Source organism: Lichenostomus cassidix, chromosome 4, assembly GCF_008360975.1.
Source record: "Lichenostomus cassidix isolate B80296 chromosome 4, HeHo_3.0, whole genome shotgun sequence".
In the NCBI taxonomy this organism is placed as follows: Eukaryota; Metazoa; Chordata; class Aves; order Passeriformes; family Meliphagidae; genus Lichenostomus; species Lichenostomus cassidix.
Genome location: NC_139484.1, coordinates 40,664,176 through 40,685,247, shown reverse-complemented (window position 1 = coordinate 40,685,247; position 21,072 = coordinate 40,664,176). Strand labels below are relative to the sequence as shown.

Here is a 21,072-nt window from a genome sequence, read left to right as displayed (position 1 = left end):
TTCCACCTCCATTAAGCATCGGAAGACAGAACATGATCATCCATTAAAACAATGAAGCAATGATGCGTTTTATTAACTTCTCCCTCTCACAATTTCCTGAACAAGGTGGCAACTATGACAGTCGATTTGATGTGGACAAGGGCACAGGAACTATCATTGTTGCGAGACCTCTTGATGCAGAACAGAAATCAAATTACAACTTGACAGTAGAAGCAACAGATGGAACCAGATCTATCAGCACTCAGGTAATGAACTTTCTAATGAAGCACTTACAGAAAGAGTGTGTAGCTGGAGGGCGGGGAAGGTGTTGCATTTTCTTCTTACAATTTTTTTCATCCTGGACAATGAACATGGTTTATCTAAATTAGGGACTTTGTCTAAAATAGAAGTGAATTCTGATATTCACAGAGCCATGTTGGTTGGTGGTTTAGGTGGAAGGTTGTGGTTACTATGCTGTAGTCTGTATCATGTTGCTGCAGCTAAATAAATGAAAACAGAAAATAAACCGCTACATCCAAAATTTTCTCACAAGAAAAGGATTAATACTACTTATCTGAATAACTTGTCTTTACCCAGCTCCCTGAAAATCACTAAATAAATTGATTACTGTACTTGAAATTTGAAGATAACCATTGTAAAATTTTGTGGTTCCCTTCCCCCTGCAAGATCTGTGGATGACCAGTTGTACAACATCCAAGTAATGTTTCATGAAACTGAGATGATGCTTCTGCGTAGTGTACATATAGAAACAAGGTTAAGATCATAACATCTCTTTGTATCTTCCCAAATACTTTTTTTTTTTTTTAGATTTAGTGGAAGTAGAGATTGCTAAACAATCTCCAAAAAGCAGCAACCTCAGACAAACCAATTTTCTAAAATTAGCTTTTTATTAAGGCTCTGTAATGGTGGCAATTCTTTGTAGTTGGACTAATAAGTTCACTTTAAGTTGCAGAAGCCTTCTGTGACAGTACTGGAAAAAATTCATAGTAAAGTAGTTTATGATGTATATCTCTCCTATTTTTACCATCTAGTTTCTTTCCCCAGCCCAGAATCTGAATATCTTTGAAAGTACAGTTTAGCTGAGGTTAGTGTGAATAGAGCCATGATCATAGAGGAGTTTCACTTTTCATCCAAATAGGAAGGAATGACTTTATTTACCTATTAAAGACTCTTGGACTTGGATGTGTGTGTATTACCTATCATTGACCTACCCCTCAGGCACTCAAAGAGCAATAAGTGGGTTGCTGATGTTTCTGTACGTGGAGATCTGTGTTACAAATACAATTTCTTCTTGTTCAGTTTCTGTGCAGTACATGTTTTTCTTTTATCTTTTCTAATGTCTTCTATGTTGTCTTCTGCTTTTGGCCACAGGAAAAGATGTTGTCAATTCTGAAGATTTTAAACAGAGTCTTCATTGAGCTGACTGCATGTCTGGAGGCTTGATAGGTCAAGTAGACTAAATTTGATAGTAGAAGGTTGCCAAGCATAACAGTTTCCTTTGAGGAATGCCTTTTCTTTTTAAGGTGAAAATTGTGAGTGATTTTCTAGACCATGAATCTTCAAAGACATCAACATGTTTTTCAGTAGGAGCTTGCTGCAATCATAGCTGTGGTGCCATTGCTTCTGGTGCTGATAACCACCATAAAGGTTTTGGAGAATTCTGCTGTAAATTTATTAAATTTGCCTACTTGTAGTAAAAATATTGAACAGATTCACTTCTGCTGATTACAGAATGTTGGATAGAAGGTAGGAATTACTTAGGACAAAAAATGTAGAAACACAAGTTCAGCTAAAAGTCAAAAAGACAGCAAGAGGCTTTTCCATACACACTTCCTTTCCTCCCAAAAATGCAGTCAAAAAGGCCATCATGCTCTGTGTTGGGGTAGCCTGGGGCCTAGTAAAAGGCGTAATATGTGGCCTTGATGACTGGAGATAGCCTATCCAGTGCTGCTGCTTGCATAGCTGAGTTTATGCAGACATCCTGAGCTGTCACAGTTGAACCATAATCTTCCTTGTCTTTTAGAATAACTAAGAACTGGAAGGTCAGATAATTACTTTAACCCTCACCCCTTCTCTTCCTCTGAGTTAAGTGATTCATTTAGTTCTTAGAAGTACACAGTGTACCTTTTGTTCAAGTTCTTTAAATGAATTTGTTATTTTAGCATTTGATAAAGCTAAGTGAACATTGTAAACATTTACCACAGCACTCTCCTCCAGAAGATTTGGAGTAGTAGTCTCAAGTTTGTCATTTCTGTGATTGCTTTTTCTATGATTGTTTTTCATATCTTTCCCTTCCTCTCTCAGGCTTGGCAGGATCAGAGATTGTGGTTTTTTGTTACAAACAAGCACAAAGGCTTCCTTTGCGTTGTCTTCCTTTGCCCTCCTTGTGTTACACCGTTGCTGTTGGAATCTCATGTTACTGTGGTGTGTAGATTGAGGAGTGTGGATTAGTTCAAACTCTGCAACTGTTGGTGCATGATCCTGATTTTAATTGATTCTCTTATCTCCCCCATAACTCCTGGCCCACCCAAATGGACTAAGCTGTTACAATAACCTTCAGGACTATCACTCAAATGATGCATTTCAGAACAGGCTTAATTTAGGGGGTTAAAAATGATGCAAAATCAAAACTGAAGGTGTTATTTATGGCTGCCAGTGTGTAAATTCCATTAGTCATTGCTTCAATACTGATGATTAAAGTTTAAATGTTGATGTGGTGTTGCATTCTTCTAAGAGCTGAATAAACAGCTAAAATGGAGTGACAGGCAAAAGAAATTCTGAGTGCATACATGAGGAACAACAATAAGCCATAGAGAGCTTTTAGCTTACAAAGTAATTGACATAAACACTGGATATACAGTAAACAATTTAACAGACCTTGATTAACAGCAGAGTAAGGAATTTTACATTTAATTTGAAAAAGGAAATGACATTTGCAGGAAATTGGGGAGGGGCACAAGAAATTAAAATCTTATTGTATAAAAGCAGTGCATTGAATCTGACTTTAAACTGGAAAATATTTTTTGGCGTTGGGCCATTAACATCTGTAGAGCATTTTACTCTTTCAGGACATCAGTTAAATAGCTTTTTTGAAAAATAAAGCAATAGTAGGCGTAGAGGCTATTAGAATTTTGCATGCATCTAAATGCCAAATGCATGAGGCAAAGCAAGGACAAACAAATTCCAGGCCTACAGAAGTGGTGTTTGACATGATGTTAGAAATTACTAGTGTCACATTAAGAAGAATTATGATTAAAAATAAAATAAGTATACAGAAATTAAATAACTGAAAAACACAAATCAATGTGCCTATGTACTGAAACAGAAAAGGTATTCACCGGCTGTAAGTAGCAATAAATGAACTATTGAATTGATTTTTGGGGGAAAAACAGAAAGAAAGGGTCCTGTTTTTAGCTATAGCCACTTGCGGTCATTGCTGTGTCTATCAGTTTTTTTCACTGAAGGTAGTACTTCAGATGCTGTACAGCTAATTGCAGCATTTTACCTATTGCTTTGCTGTCGTAGAATATTTAATCTTGCTTTATGCAAAATTTATATGGATATGATACTTTGGAAATGAAGCACAGAATAATCTGCGTTTACTAAATGTGCATTTTTGCTTGTGATCACACTGCTCTATGGAGACAGTTAGAACTGGAATGAAGTATATTATCTCTGGATAATACAAATGTTTATTTATGAAAATTATTATAAACATGTCAGTGTTTATAATAATGTAATTATAGGAGAGGAGTAGATTTTAAACTCCACAGAATCAGTAAATATAAAATGCTATTAAAGCGGTCTAAAGGAACATGGTGTTTAAATATTGCATATTGAGTATGTTTTGTCAATGGCACCTACCTCCTCTGTAACTCAGTAGCAATCAATGCATCCCTATGAAAATTTAGGTTTCACCTGCCAGATTATTAATAAATTTGAAGTGCTTCCTCAAAATAATCATGGGCTGCTTTGTTCTCTGTATAACCAGTGTACATTGCTCTCAGTGGGATCTGTGGGCAGAAGGCAGCTGTGCAACACAGCCCATGCATATCTTTGCAAAATGAGTGAAGTTTATTTAGTTCCCGGAGCATTTTGTTTCAAAGATCACATTATAGTCTGTTAATGTCAAGCTTTTCTGTGTTGTGCCTCTTAATTGTGCAGCTCTTTCTTAAGAGATAGTATTAGCATGTTTCATTTGAATCAAATCTTATCATTTCATTGTGAAGTGTTCAATAGCTAGTTTTATTTTATGCTACATGTTATGTTAGAATAACACAAGTTCTTCAGGTGTTTTGTTTTCAGACTTGCTAAACCATATTTTTCTGTATGGGTCTTTAAAACTGCACTCACAATTATTACTTCAAGTGCTTTCCATTTAACTTCAAGGTCTTAACAGTTTATGTGAAAATTTGGTCCTCTTACGTTTAAAAGGAAATCACATACCTAGCACCTCACACTTGGCCTCAGTAAGAATTCCTGACTTGAAAGTAGGGTTTCCTTAGTAAATTTATTTAATAGTTTAGGTTGGAAGGAGCCCCTGGAGTTCTAGTTAAAACTCATCAAAGCAGAGCAAACTGCAAAGCTGATCAAGTTTTTCAGTGACTCTCATGAGGTTCTAATGGCCTGGCATGACTAGGCACAACACCTCTTTCTTGGACTTGCTTCTATGTAGGTGTTTAACAACTGTCCTTGAAAAAATACTTTTCTTACGTCTAGCTGTAGTTTCTCTTATTGGAGCTTGTGAATGTCACCTCCTGTCCTTTCACTATGCTTCTGTGAGAAGAGTCTGGCTCTCTTTCCTTCACCCCTTCTGTGGACAGATGACTTTTCAGTCCCTACTGATTTTAATGACCTGTCATTTGTTTCATTTTGTCAAGATCTCTCTGGGACTGCAGGGCTTAATGCTGTAGTGGATCTACATTCCCACCTGTGAGTGTCAAAACAGAAGGGGGTAATTCCTTCTCCCTACCCTTATTAAAGCAGCCCAGTGTGCAATTGGCCACGTTTCCAAAAAGGGAGGCCATCGGTTCATATTACGCTTGTCCACCAGAACCTGTGCAGGGGCATAAAGTAATAGCATCACTGAGAGAGAAATGAATTCTAGAGTATGTAGATAAAACACTTTTCACTTCATTGTAAGATAAACTTTGGATTTTGCATACATTTTAAATGATTGCACTTAATATATTAAATCGTGTTTACCAGTGTGGAGAAGAACTGCAGCCTGAGCGAGTAATGTGGCAATGGAATACCTGTGCTAACCATTTCTAGTGACTGAGTCACTATGTTCATTCCTTAGCAATATTTTTTTTAATAAATCATATTTAATAGTGTTGTACATTTTGAGGAGCTAACTCCTTATGTGTTTAGCTCAGCAATACTTTTTGGAGGATGTCTCCTTATGTGTCATTTTAACTGCTTTGCTAGCTAATATCAGAGATGATGCAAAATCCTGATGGTATGATCAACAGTCACTTTCCAGTAAGGCTGGTTCATCGGCTATGTGGTTAGTCCTGCAGGTATTGATGTTGGCTTTACAGTCACTACATTCCTGGCATTAAACTCAGTCGTTTGCATTTTTTTGTGGTGCTCCAATGTAAAAATGCTGGTTTTCTTTATTTGTTTTTTGTAGAACCAGCAGCACAGGTGGCTGTGTCTTCTGCTCCAAAGATTCACTAAACAGTTGAGTTACTCTGTAGTTGCAATTCCAATCTTAATTGCAATTTTACTTAAGTTTCTCTGTTTCCTCATTTGGGAGTGGAAATAGACATGAATCTAAATAGCAATTTAATTTAAATTCATCGAATTTGACACCTTATCTTTTCACTTGCTTTTTTTCTGAGTCTGACCTTAATAATTTCTTGGGAGTGGAAATTTCGTTTAAAAATTGGTGATGAGTTCATTCTGAAAGCATAGTATCCATTACTGAAGTGTTGTCATTGTACAGTAAAACTCTTATTCATGCAAAAATGTTTTTATAGTTTGATTTGTATTGAGTGTTGGGGTTTTATGCTGGTTCGTTGTTTTTTGGTTTTTTTTAAATTTGTCATTCATCTTTATTTGTTATAATTTTCCATTTTCCTGAGCACCACTGTTCAGTGAGCAGCTGTTTTTACTCAAATGCTTTGTGAGTGTCTTAGACCATTCTGTCTTACTTCTTTCAAGAGGCATTAAAATGTATTTTATTCATACAAAATTTGTAAATAAACTAGCAACTGTGCTTGTGTTGCTTTATTGCATCCTGTCAAATCATGACAATATCAAAGATCATGTTTTTAAGATAATATTAATTCTTGATTTTAATTTTTGAGTTGAATCTGTTAGTTAATGTGTTTAAAAACTTGTGCTCAGTCACCTCCCATTAATATTTCTCCCCACTGAAAGTCAATATTTATTCCAGCTCTTTGTTTCTTTTTTTTAAACTTTTTCTAATCCTTGACAAAACCAAACTCCTTAGTCTCCATAGCAACATCTTGCAAGGGATTTTATCTGTGTGCCAAATTATTCAGTTTTAGTGCAAGATGCTGCTTTTGCGAGGTCGTTGTTTCCTCTTTCTGTAGCAAGAGGCATGGCATTTCCTATTATTTGCCAAGGTCTAGTGGCAAATTCACCTCATCTGGTGAATTCACCTCATCTAGTTTCTGCTTCATGCAGTCTGGTACCTTGTCTAAATTACATCTGTAGACTCCACCAATTATCAATGGAAAGCAATAAGTGTTTTCAAAGAGCAGTTTAACCCACTTAGAATATTGTAAATACCTATTTTAAAAACATGTTTATAGCCCTTAAAAAATTTATATGAAGCACCTAACCTTTGGTTGGATAAAAGCATCGCTGTACATGCAGCATATAAAGAACTTGAATTTAGCTGTGTGTTGCTGGAGCTTTGCTGTCTACTTGCCAACTCTTCTGCATTACTGTTACTCGTCTGATGTTGCTGCTATCAAAGGAACAGGGTGGTAGCTGAGTGTCTTACCCTATTTATACGAAAATTGGATGCTGTGAAAGGCAAGTGGGGGTGCAGGGATCTTGTGTGGTTCCAGTGAACATTGTTATACAGGCAAAGATGCAGTTTGAAGCATCAGATTTAATTTAATTTTAACTTCAGAGAAATTGTGTTGGTGACCAGTGAGCTATGCTGAGATTGTGTTACATTGCTGGAGAATAGTAAACAACACCACCTGCAGTTGTTCGAAATAATGCATTTTTGTGGGAATTCCACCACTTTTCTACTCTTGTCTAGGCTTGCAGATGTAAGGAGCTGAATGAAGACTGTTTTTACATGAGGCCAAGGAGGAGTATTATGCATCCACTGCCTTGAAAAAACATTATTTAAAATTGTAAATTTGCACCTCAAAATAGGATTTTTACCCACTCTAGGATCCATATTGAGTATTTTTAATTCCAAAATTAACAAGGAATTGTTTTTCATCTTGCTTTAGACAAAAATCATTCCCTTTAAGATGTCTTATGTAAGATGTTTCTGGTCATACAGATTTCTGATTTGGGGAAAGTGAGGCAGTTTGGGTTTAGTGACATTCTTCTTCCCTAGACATCTTGGATCTCTCCTCTTCCCAGAAAAACAAAATTGGTGTAATTACTTCAGTATGGTGTGAGTCTTAATGAAATATCCTCCTTTCATCTCTTTTTACCAAATATCATCAATGTTTTTCCCTTCCCATTGTATCATTTCAGGTGTACATCAAAGTTATAGACACAAATAACCACAGGCCTCAGTTTTCTGCTTCAAAATATGAAGTTGTTATACCTGAGGATACCTTACCAGAGACAGAAATTCTGCAAGTCAGTGCCACAGACAGAGATGAGAAGAATAAACTGATTTATACTATGCAAGGCAGCACTGATCCTATCAGCCTTAAAAAATTTCGTCTAGATCCTGCAAGTGGCTCCCTTTATACTTCAGAAAAACTGGATCACGAGACCATGAACCAGCATATTCTCACAATAATGGTAAATACGCATGAGATTTCTTCTGTTGTCAATGACAAACAGATACTATTTAATGTCTCTTTAATTTGTCCCCATAAGTCAAACATTTATTTGTATGTTTAATTTTTATGCAGTCTTTGACTCTGTGCCTGATTGAACCTTGAATGGCTACTAATATTTGACGAACTACTGAAATAACAGTGCTAATTACCAGCGATGTGCTGACTGTTGCAGGTTCGAGACCAAGATGTTCCTGTGAAGCGCAACTATGCCAGAATCATCGTTAATGTCAGCGACACAAACGATCATGCTCCATGGTTCACCAGCCCTTCCTATGAAGGACGAGTGTATGAGTCAGCAGCTGTTGGATCAGCAGTGCTCCAGGTTACAGCATTAGATAAGGACAAAGGAAAAAATGCAGAAATTGTGTACTCTATTGAATCAGGTATATTCACTTTCTTACATTTTCAGTCCGTTGAGCTTGCTGGTACTTTTCCAACTATAGACATGTCAAAACATATCTGTAAAAAAGGGGGCAGTGCAGGTTTATGTGCCATATTCCGAGAGATGTATTGAAGATACTGCTTCAGTGTATTTAAAAGAAAACAACAAATATTCATCTCCATCCTTTAGCTATTTATGTTATCCTCTAGATACACGTGAGATATTTTAGTAGTAGGGTAAGAAAAAAGCCATCTTGAAACACTCAAAAAGAGTAATTTCTCCAGAAATTACAGAATCATTACATTCAGGTCTAAAAAATGCACTCTATTTTGATACTGTAAGTCTTATGTTTTGTGGCATAGGCAAAGCAAGGATTTGATGCATAGAGTTAAGAGTCTGAGACCAGTGATTTTGTGTTCAGTACAGTGTAGAAGTAAGGAGCTCGGAAATAACTTAAATATTCATGTACTTAACTGCTTAATAATCCCAGCTTTTTAATTAAAGTTTCTGATAGATGCAGCAGGGAAGGAGTTGCTTCGCATACTTCCATCTGGCTGATTTTAGTAGTGGGACCACTGTTCTATGTTATTAAAATATTTGAGAAATTCCTTAATAGTTGGTCAATTTGGCAATAGGACTCCTTTCAGATTGCAGGCTGGGAAAGAGCTGCTGCTTAATTTTAACCTCAGAGTACCTTTCTGAACTTGCCTACAACAGTGTGATTCAAATGATGTCAGTTTTTGATATTAGAAAACGGGATGACATTGATTGAGTTTGCTTACCAGACAGTCCATTAAATCTAAATACAAGTCTGCCATGATCAAGGTCCTGAGCTTTATAGACACCATGACTGGAAAAAAAAAAGTTATTTAAATTTCATTGCCTGTGTGAAGTACTACTTTCAAGGTAAAACGTAGTCTAAAATAAAATTCCCAGAAACAAGCATTAGAGATTGTATATTAAGGAGAACAGCAAGTGAAAAGTTATTCAGTTACTGTTGCATGTAAAGTGGTATGTGCAGGTGCTTTTTTTAATTTTACATAAGTTGCTGTGTAAAGGATTGGAATTGTTTACTGTAAATATTTTCTTTTTCTTCCCCAAAGTGCTGTTTTGATATGAAAATGTACTTTAACGCTGTATTAAAACAAAGCTGTGATTGTGATATTCTGAAAAGAATGAATGTTTTTGAGTGTCTCATAAGTTGCTTAAAATACATGAGGTTTTTCTGTCATTTCCAGAAATACGACATTTACTAAGCAGGAGACTAATGTCTATGAAATTTTTCTCTTTCCCATTTTGTTAGTGCTTGTTTTATGAATGCCAAACAATAGCAAGAAAAAATGTGTGTGCCTGCAGTCTAGAATGAAGTAACATGCTGTTCTCTTCCTTTCTTCTAGCTTTTTGTAGGAGTAAATTTAAGACCTGTAAGGTTTATTTTATAGGATTGTGATCTACTGGGAGGTTAAAGCAGCATAATTGATGTTCTAAGCAAATGGAAGGAACATTCCTTAAATGCTTGTAATGGCTGCTTAGATTTGTAATGGGATATTCTAAGAATGCCACTCTGTTTAGAATCTCCTCTAAAAAACCCAAAAATACCCAACCAAAAAAACCCAACAGTAAAAAAACCCAAGCAAAACACAAAAACTCCCTCTTGCCTACTTGTGTGCAGAATTCAGAAGTTCTTAATGATTTATTTTCATGCTGACATCATAGCTTTAGTAATGTAATTGTTTAGGTAAGTAAAATGTTAAATCTTAGCATATTTAGTACATGAGCAGAATATTGTATGCAGTGTTGTTCATCTGTATATTTGAAAATTTGAAGCAAACAAGTGTTTATATTAAATGGCAGCTGGTTTTTGTCAGCAGGCATTATTTTTCTTCTAATATTATCACAGGGAATAACTTGTCTATGTATCAGTAGGAAGTTAGGAGAGGGGTAACTATTGGTCCAATTCAGAAAAGTTTATTTTTGAAGTAATGATTTGAACAATACTTGTGTAAACAATTAGATTCACAAGGGTTTATTTGTTACAACCCTTCTTATTTTCTTGTCCAAAACTGTCCAGTTGTTTTAGATTATAAGATGTCACTTTTCTTCCACTAATGTTAACTTCTGAACATAAGTTCCTTTGAGCTACAGTTGATGTTTAAGTTCGCTAAAGGAAAATTTTTGCATTTATTTTCAAGGCTTGGATGGCTTTGCTAACTACGTTTTATGCAGTATTTCCACAAGTAAACTTAGAATTGCTGCCAACTTCTTGATTACAGAAGACTTTCCAGACAGGCTAACGAATGTCTATCAAGGAAAACTAAGAAATTTTCACAGTCTCTGTGTTCTCTCTATGACTCTTTAAGTATGGAGCTAAATAAGCAGTCATCCCTTAAGTTCTGTATACGTCTTTCTTAATTGCGTTCTTTTTTCTTCACAGGGAATATTGGAAATTCCTTCCTTATTGATCCCATTTTGGGTATGATTAAAATTGCAAAGGAATTAGATCGTAGTAACCAGGAAGAATACAACCTGATGGTAAAAGCTACAGACAAAGGACATCCTCCACTGAGTGAAGTGACCTCTGTGCACATATTTGTTACGGTTTCTGATAATGCCTCACCAAAATTCACAGCCAAAGAATATTCTGCAGAAATCAGTGAAAGTGCCAGCATTGGCAGTTTTGTTGGAATGGTTACAGCATACAGTCAGTCTTCTGTAGTTTATGAAATAAGAGATGGTAATTCAGATGATGCCTTTGCTATCAACCCCAACTCAGGTGTCATCATTACTCAGAAGATACTTGATTTTGAAACTTTGCCTTTTTATACTCTAACTGTGCAAGGAACAAACATGGCTGGTTTGTCCACTAATGCAACAGTTTTGGTACATCTTCGGGATGAGAATGACAATGCACCAATTTTTATGCAGGCTGAATATACAGGACTCATCAGTGAATCAGCTTCAATTAACAGTGTGGTTCTGACTGACAAGAATATCCCATTAGTAATTCGAGCTACAGATGCTGATAAAGAATCTAATGCTTTGCTTGTTTATCAAATTGTTGAACCATCTGTCCGCCAGTATTTTGCCATTGATTCTAGCACTGGTGCCATTCGAACAGTAATGAGTCTGGACTATGAGGAGACAAATATTTTCCACTTTTCAGTGCAAGTACATGATACTGGGATGCCACGTCTATATGCGGAATATGCAGCTAATGTTACTATTTATGTAATTGACATCAATGATTGCCCTCCTGTGTTTTCAAGAGAGCTATATGAGACATCCATTCTGGTTCCAACTTATAAAGGCGTGAAAGTCATCCACGTAAATGCCACTGATGCAGATTCAGGCATTTTTTCCCAATTAATTTATTCCATTATTGAAGGGAACATTGGAGAAAAATTTTCAATAAATCCTAAGACTGGAGATATAACAGTACAAAACACAACTCAGTTAAGAAGCAGATATGAATTAACAGTGAGAGCATCTGATGGCAGATTTGCAAGTACTGCATCTGTAAAAATTAATGTGAAGGAAAGCAAAGCAAGCCAGCTGAAGTTCACACAGAGTTCTTACTCTGCAACAGTGCAGGAGAATTCCACAGAGGCAAAAACAATAGCTGTTGTTACTGCTATAGGGAATCAAATAAATAAGCCTTTGTTTTACCATATTCTAAATCCAGACAGCAGATTTAAAATAAGCCAAACTTCAGGAGTCCTTTCAACAACAGGAATACCATTTGATCGTGAACAGCAAGAATCTTTTGATGTGGTCGTAGAAGTGACAGAGGAAAATAAACCATCAGTTGTTGCACACATTGTAGTCAAAGTCATGGTGGAAGATGTAAATGATAATGCTCCACTTTTTGTCAATCTTCCATATTATGCTGTTGTTAAAGTAGACTCTGAAGTGGGCCATGTTATTCAGCATGTGACTGCAGTAGATAAAGATACAGGCAAAAATGGAGAGGTGCATTACTATCTCAAAGAACATCATGAACATTTCCAAATTGATCCCACTGGTGAAATCTCCCTGAAGAAGAAGTTTGAACCAGACACACTAAATAAGGAGTACCTGGTCACGGTAGTGGCAAAAGATGGAGGAGACCCTGCATTTTCTGCTGAAGTTACAGTCCCAATTACAGTTATGAGTAAAGCTATGCCAGTGTTTGAAAAGCCTTTCTACAGTGCAGAGATACCGGAAAACATTCAGCTCCACAGTCCTGTGGTACATGTACAAGCAAACAGCCCTGAAGGACTCAAGGTGTTTTACAGCATCACAGGTGGAGATCCTTTCAATCAGTTCACTATCAACTTCAACACTGGAGTTATAAATGTTGTTGCCCCTCTTGACTTTGAGTCTCACCCAGCCTATAAACTGAGTGTCCGAGCAACTGACTCCCTAAATGGGGCGCATGCCGATGTGTTTGTAGACATCATAGTGGAAGACATCAATGATAATCCTCCTGTGTTTACAGAGCAGTTTTACATTGCAACACTTTCTGAAGCATCTGTTGTTGGAACGTCTGTTGCACGTGTGAGCGCTACAGATGCTGATTCTGGAACCAACAGGGGAATTTCATATCACTTGGTTGAAGATAATAGTGAAAATCATGACTTCTTTCACATAGACAGCAGCACTGGACTCATTGTTACAGCAAGAACTTTGGACTATGAACAAATTAAACAGCACAAGTTATTAATAAGGGCCATAGATGGTGGCATGCTGCCCTTGAGCAGTGATACCATTGTAACTGTTGATGTAACTGATCTCAATGATAACCCCCCTCTTTTTAGCCAATTGCTTTACGAAGCTAAAATAAGTGAACTGGCTCCTCGAGGACATTTTGTGACGTGTGTGCAAGCTTCAGATGCGGATAGTTCAGATGTTGACAAGCTGGAGTACTCCATTCTGACAGGCAATGAGCAGAAGAATTTTGTAATTAATAGTAAATCTGGCATTATCACCATCTCAAACCTACGCAGACAGACACTAAAGTCACATTATAATCTTAACGTGTCGGTTTCTGATGGGGTCTTCAGAAGCTCAGCCCAAGTCCATATAACTGTACTCAGTGCAAATATGCACAGTCCTGTTTTCAGCCAGAATGAGTATGAGGTTGAACTAGCTGAAAATGCTCCATTGCATACTTTGGTAACTGAAGTTAAAGCAACAGATGAAGACTCTGGTACACATGGCCACATCACTTACCACATTGTGAATGACTTTGCCAAAGACAGATTTTATACAAATGAAAGAGGGCAGATATTTACCTCTGAAAGGCTTGATCGTGAAACACAAGCAGAAAAAGTAATTGCCATTAGTTTAATGGCCAAAGATTCTGGAGGGAAAGTTGCTTTCTGTACTGTTAATGTAATACTTACAGATGACAATGATAATGCTCCTCAATTCCGAGCAACAGAGTATAAAGTAAATATTGGGTCTGATGTTCCACGGGGTACCTCAGTCATTAAAGTCTGGGCATCTGATGCTGATGAAGGTACAAATGCAGACATCACATATGCTATTGAAGCAGAGTCTGAAAATGTAAAAGAGAATTTAGAAATTGATTCATTGTCTGGTATAATTACTACAAAAGAAAGCTTAATTGGTTTGGAAAATGAGTTTCTTACTTTCCTTGTTAGAGCAATTGATGGTGGATCCCCCCAGAAAGAGTCAGTTGTTCCTGTCTATGCTAGAATACTCCCACCAGAAGTGCCTCTCCCAAAATTTTCAGAACCATTTTATTCTTATACAGTTTCTGAGGACATTCCAGTTGGAACTGCAATAGATGTTATCAAAGCAGAGCATAATCAGACTTTAGTATATAGTCTGATTAAAGGGAACACTCCTGAAAGCAACAGAGATGATTTTTTTGTGATTGACCGACAGACCGGAGAGTTGAAACTTGAGAAGAATCTTGATCATGAAACAACCAAGTGGTACCAGTTCTCAGTTCGAGCACAGTATGCAAATGAAGACTATAATGTTGTTTCCTCAGTAGATGTAAGCATTCAGGTAAAAGATGCAAATGATAACAAGCCCATTTTGGAGTCCAACCCATATGAGGCATTCATCGTAGAAAACACACCAGCTGGAACAAGAGTCATACAGGTTAAAGGAACTGACTTAGATTCAGGACTCAATGGGCAGGTTACTTACAGCTTGGATCCTTCTCAAGAGCTAGACATTATAGAGTCTTTTGCCATAAACATGGAAACTGGCTGGATTACCACTCTCAAAGAACTCGATCACGAGAAACGAGACAAATACAAAATCACCGTGGTTGCATCTGACAGGGGTGAAAAAATTCAGCTGTCTTCTATGGCTGTGGTTGAAGTTACTGTCACAGATGTGAATGACAATCCTCCACGGTTTACTGCAGAGATATATAAAGGAACAGTCAGTGAGGATGACCCTCCTGGTGGGGTAATTGCCATCCTGAGTACAACTGATGCTGATACAGAAGAAACCAATAGACAAGTCTTTTACTACATTACAGGTAAATCTTTTTAAGTAATGTTGGAATAACCATTTGTTATGAAATGATGTGAGATATTACTTGATCTTTAAAATTACTGGAAAGTGTTTGAAACTGTAGAGCTGCAAAGAGAATGTATGTGTCTTAATATGAATATTAAAAACTTCAGTGGAAAAATGAGTTTTAGAAAACAGGTATTTGTCTTTGTTTAATGTGTGCCTTGCTTAAAATGCCTTTCTATGTATATTGTTTATTTATATATCAAATTTTATTTTAAAAAAATATATCCAGATTAATGATGTAGTTAAAAACAAATGAAAAAATATCAAAAAATGATAGGCTATTAATTTCTAGTGGAGTAGTTTATTATAGTTATTTAGCATATGTTATGATACCAAGTTTTCTATAATGCTACATGAATTTCTACATTAATTTTTATGGATTCTGTTGGCTGCATTTGTTGGCTTCTGTTGAATTTGTTGTATGAGCATGTAATGACAATTTCTGCCTGGGAAGTGAAGCTGTTTCTCTGTAAAGCCACAGAGAGAGTGGCTGCTTATTTACATTTGATTTTTTTAATTTTTTTTTTTTTTTTAGCCATACCTTAATTTTTATAGAGTAACAGTAGAAATCTCCGTCTTGTCTTTAAATAAATATTTCTTCTCATATTTCAGGAGGTGATCCCTTGGGACAGTTTGCTATTGACAACATACAGAATGAATGGAAGGTGTATGTCAAAAAGCCTCTGGACAGGGAAGAAAAGGATAATTATCTTCTAAATATTACAGCTACTGATGGGACCTTTGCAGCTAAAGCTGTGGTGGAGGTTAAAGTCCTTGATGCTAATGATAATAGCCCTGTTTGTGAAAAGGTAGGCAGAGTCTGGTATCTTCCATGTCCAGCTGCTTTCATACATAAAATCTACATTTTCTCTGAAATTGCTTCTCAGGAGACTGAGAAATAGCTATTCCTTTTAACCCAGTATCAGACTATTAAGATAGAATGCTGTCAAATAAAAGGTATTTCACAGACAGATTTTTTAAAAACCCAAAGACAATTCTTTGTCACTCAATGGGTGTTTGAAAACTACGGGGAGAATTGTAGTGCATTTCCCCTGTGTTAATTCTTTTCCAAAAAGAATTGTTTTATGTTGCAGCCATTATAGTTTATATGCTGTATTATGAAAGAAGCAAGGTCTCAAAGAAGGCTGAATCCCATTGCTTAGTTTATATATTTGTGTATTTCCTGTGATAAAAGAGTTGAAGAGACTGGAACATCATCCTGCAATTGCACACAACAGCACCAAAAATCTGTAATCCATAAATGTTTTCTGGTTACAAAGCTGTCTACCTTACCAGATTTTATAGTCTGCAAAAATGGACATGAAAAATAAGAAATGGAAAAAGCCCAGACAGGTAGTCCCTGCAAGATGTGTAATTGCCTTACGTGGAAACCCGGCGTTTTTTGTTTTTTTTTTCTTTTGCACATTTGGACTTTTCATAATTGAACACAGATTTGATGTTATGAGGTTGAAATCTTCCCTTGTACTAGAAAGGATAAGTATACAGGGAACATGGGATTCTTTTTCTTAGTTGATGTTTGTGTTGGTTGCTACTATGTAAATAGTTGCAGTTATATACAGACTGGCAAGTCAGTATTTTTATCTTTTTTTCCTTTTATTTTTTCCCTTGTTAATATTGGTGTTACAAGGCTTAGTGTTTCTAATGTAATGCAAATTCCTGACGTGGCTGAGCTGTAACAGTGTTTAGCGCTGTTAAATTCTGAATCCTTTTCCTTACTTTTTATTTAATCTTGAAGTTTCTGTGTCATTAAAAAAAAAAGATGTATATCAGTCTAGGTCTATCTGACCTAGAAAAGATGATCCACCAAAAGAGATAAAAGTGAAATTAGCAAAAATTTATAACTCCTATTTTGGGAACACATTTCATTATTAGTTAATCAGTTACAAGTGTTTTGAGTTCTTAGCAATGCAGCAATGGTCACAAGTCCCTATAGTTGCAGTATTAAATACCTCTCTGAAAAATCTAATAAATGGTAAGTAATTAATTAGAAAATCATAAGTTCTTTTAATTTTCAGGCATTTCATCCTCTGGTTCACATTATATGTTACCAAACATTCAAATGATATTATTTCCTCTATTGTCCTTCTTCCCCTCCCCTTTCTAAGCTCTGCTTACTTCATGTATTTAGTTTTTAATGCAACTTTGAAATCTTGCAGACTTTATATGCTGATTCTGTTCCTGAAGATGCCCTTCCTGGCAAATTGATAATGCAGGTGTCTGCTACGGATGCAGATATTCGTTCCAATGCAGAAATTACTTACACACTGCACGGCACAGGAGCAGAAAAATTCAGACTTACTCCAGACACAGGTAATAATACTTTATACACTATACAAGATTCCAGTCATCACCTCATTTTGTAAAATGTTTTGCTATTACATTAAGACATACATAAATGTCAGTGCTTAAGGCTTTCCACTAAGGGTTGGTTTATTGTACAGTGGTTTAAAACGTGAGTTTCAACTACACATATACTAATAATATATTGAATAAAGTCAGGGAAAAGGCAAGTGTTTTAATATATGAGGAACTAAAGAGTAAACAGGGTAATTACCATGAAGCCTGCAGAAACTTCCATGCTGAAGTGATTGGAATAAAAGTATGCCATAAAAATTGCTCTTTTTATATTCATTGTAGTAGTAGCTATAATGGTTTGTTACTGAAAATATCTTCATTAAGATTCTTTCTGCCATAATTTGTTTTGGAAAATTAAATGGGATGAGTTTAGATGGAGCAACAAATTTCCTTTCCATGGCAAACACCAAAAGTGCCCCCAAGTTTTATTGGAAGCACTGTATAAATGTGATTAACTTTTAACTTGGTTGACTTCGGTTTTCATGGCATTTGTGTGTTTTGTATTGTAGTATAGCTTCACAGCTAATGCCCAAATCCTGTACTGTGCAGGCTGCTGTAGACAAGCAGTAGGAAGGTAAACAGTGTAGTAAAAATTGAATGAGTACAAAGATGTAATGCAAGTAGAAGATATTAGAACACTTAAGTGACAAAATAAATGAGAAGGAGCATACTTCGTGGGTTTGTTTGGTGTTTTTTTTGACTTTGAATGTCACCTGTGTGATGTGCTAGTATGTTGTTACATAATTTGAGAATTGGTAGGGCTAGAATACGCATAAAAAGTGTTTTGTAATACCTTTTTGAGTTGTTTAAAAGGAGGCAATGACTACATATAGTAGTAGTCTCTCATGTTTTCTGTCACTTTAGAAAAAATGTGTTAGAGTTCTAGACATTTGTCTGTAGTAGCAGTTAATACTTCATAGTAAATAGCTCTGTTTATTCGTTGAATGTTAGAGGAGGAAACATTAGTAGCTGTGGAAGGAATACAACTAAATAGCCCAGAAAAACCAGACTTGGATTCAACCTTGCATTTTTTTTAAGCCAGATTCTAATACTTTAATTTTCTTGGGACAAACACACATGGATTTTTGCACATGTACGCATTCTCTCTCTGTACCATCAGATAGTTTTACTTTAGCTAATGTCTGTTTCAAGAGCATTAGAAAAAAAAGTAAGGGGTTTTAATACTTAATCTTTCCAAGCTGAAAAGGCAGGTCACTTACATGCCCAAAGTGGAGTTCATTAGTACAGTACAGCTATTGACTTAGCCACTGATGAAATGACTGTAAAGAAGAAAATTGTTGTTCAGTTTTTCTGATTTTTTGGGGGAAACATATTAGGGGTACTTAGGTCTTGCAACTTGCATCAACTCGTGTGTGTTATGCTGTTTGTAGGTGAACTGAAAACATTAATGGCACTTGATCGTGAGCAGCAAGCAGTTTATCATCTTCTAGTGAAAGCCACAGATGGAGGGGGAAGATTCTGCCAAGCTAACATCGTCCTGACTCTGGAAGATGTGAATGATAATGCCCCAGAGTTTACAACTGATACTTACTCCATTACAGTATTTGAAAACACAGAGCCTAAAACCCTTTTGACAAGAGTACAGGCAACAGATGCAGATGAAGGTATGCATTCTTTGACTGATAACTTTTGTCATGGTCTCAGAGGTACAGTAATATTTATTTACTTTCATCCTGAGAGGTGTCAAATGTTTCAGTAGAGCTAACAGATGTACAGTACCATTCAGGATTAGACTTCTGAAAGATATATTTAGCTCTGCTAAATCATTTAACACCTGACTTCCATGTGTGAGTAGCTTAGAAGACATCCCTTTAGTATCTCTGCAAAAAAGAGGAGAGGGGGGAGAGACAAAATGTAGGATATTTGTAGTGTGATAAAGGTATTAATGTTATGATTGATTGGGTTCATGCTTTACTCCTGATTGAGGTAATAGGACTGTCAAGCCATGTCTGCTCATGTAAATGGGCATTCATAGATTTTTGAATGTGTACTTCTCAGGCCAGCCATCGATGGTCATACCATCAAGAGAATGCTGGTCAGCTGTAGCTTTCTGTATGCACTGTTAAGACTTATACTGTATCTTTATCTTCACTGCTCAGTTACAAATATTTAAGTGAACATGAACTGAAAATGATATTAGAAGGAGTTTGTTCATAGGCTTTGTTGTAAGAAACGCAACAGCGTAAAGGATTTTTAAAATGTATTATTTCCATAGCTCATCATTTTATTAATCAAACAGTATTAATGAATAGTTGCCTCAGTCTTGTAAAACAGCTGACCTGCTTTGTGCTGTGATAAAGCTAGGTTGCTCATTTGGAACATAATAGGCAGATGTTTTCATACTTCACTAGTCTTTGAGGCTCAGGAGGACCAAAATACTTGCCTCTAAAATCGATAAGGTTTTTGTTTGCTTTATAAAGAAATGTTGCTAGAAATGATGTTCCTGGTAATTTTGGGGCACGGTTCTTAAATAAGCTTACTGGTATTGAGTCTAGTTAATTGATGCAATCTAAGTCTCCCATATCCTCCTCTGTTATTATAAGTCTGCTATGCAGATTCTGTTGTTCTAAAGTTATAATTACATTTATATTACTAATTGTTTTATATTAACTAGTGCTGTTAACTGAAGGAGAGCCATGGTTCATGTTTTCTGTATGACAGAAAATCAGTGTGGTGAAGTGTTACCTTAATTTTTTTTTGTAGTAATTCTGCCATTCACAAGAGCCTTTAACTCTCTGAAATTGACTTTTAACATGAGTGATAATATTTAGCACGCATGTCTTATTTCTGTAGCTATCAGGGGGATTATTCTGTTGTTACGTATTTTAATGGCTGCTTCATACTTGAAAATTGTTTTCAAAATGCAGGGTTGAACCGTAAAATCCATTATTCACTGGTGAACTCTGCAGAGGGTCAGTTCTCTGTTGATGAATTCTCTGGAATCATTCGATTGGAGAAGCCTTTGGATCGGGAATTACAAGCTGTGTACACATTGACTTTGAAGGCTACAGATGAAGGTTTACCTAGAAGACTGTCTTCAACAAGTAGTCTTATAGTTTCTGTTTTGGATATTAATGACAATCCACCAGTATTTGAGCATAGGGAATATAGTGCAAGTGTATCAGAGGACATCTTGGTTGGAACTGAAGTTCTCCAGATCTATGCTGCAAGCAGAGACATCGAAGCGAATGCTGAAATCACATACTCAATAGTCAGTGGGAATGAACATGGAAAATTCAGCATCGATCCAACTACAGGTAACAGGTTACAACTGTGAATATACTTGAGGCCAAGCCAGCACAATGCCATACTGAGTTGTACAGTAGTTCAACCAAATGGGTTATACATCATCCTGGCTGTAAAGTTGCTGCTGCTGATGTATTTTGCCAGCACACTTACTAGATGAGTGCAGTAAAATGTAGAGTAGGGACTTTATTTGTTGCTTCTATTTCTTATTACTCAGATTAGATTCATTTAGCTGGCAAAAGTAAGGGTTTCCTAACTGGAATATTCACCACTGGGGGCAGAGAGGGTGGAAAGACATAGATCTGTAATGATAGAAGCATAATAGTCGTTCCACGAAAGGTATATAAACAGAATCAATGGCCAGACATGGCAAAAGAAAGATTAGAAATAAAATTGGTTGGGAAGACTAGTCATTGGTCCAAAAGACAGTAATCCTAGAGAAGTTTGATATGGCATTAAAATGAGGTTGAAATAGGAATATTATGTTCA

At 36.3% G+C, this 21,072-nt stretch overlaps 1 protein-coding gene across 5 annotated transcripts in view; it reads left to right on the top strand.

Moving 5' to 3' along the window:
* FAT1 (FAT atypical cadherin 1) overlaps nt 1-21,072 on the top strand; it is a 104,906-nt gene that overhangs the window by 62,396 nt on the left and 21,438 nt on the right. For all 5 annotated transcript variants that reach the window (XM_085058820.1, XM_085058822.1, XM_085058821.1 and 2 more), the window contains exons 7-14: nt 106-245; nt 7,699-7,974; nt 8,188-8,398; nt 10,832-14,899; nt 15,553-15,749; nt 17,118-17,271; nt 18,708-18,941; nt 20,205-20,594. In XM_085058820.1, the coding sequence (XP_084914946.1) occupies nt 106-245; nt 7,699-7,974; nt 8,188-8,398; nt 10,832-14,899; nt 15,553-15,749; nt 17,118-17,271; nt 18,708-18,941; nt 20,205-20,594 (5,670 nt within the window). The remainder of the gene's footprint in view (nt 1-105; nt 246-7,698; nt 7,975-8,187; nt 8,399-10,831; nt 14,900-15,552; nt 15,750-17,117; nt 17,272-18,707; nt 18,942-20,204; nt 20,595-21,072) is intronic.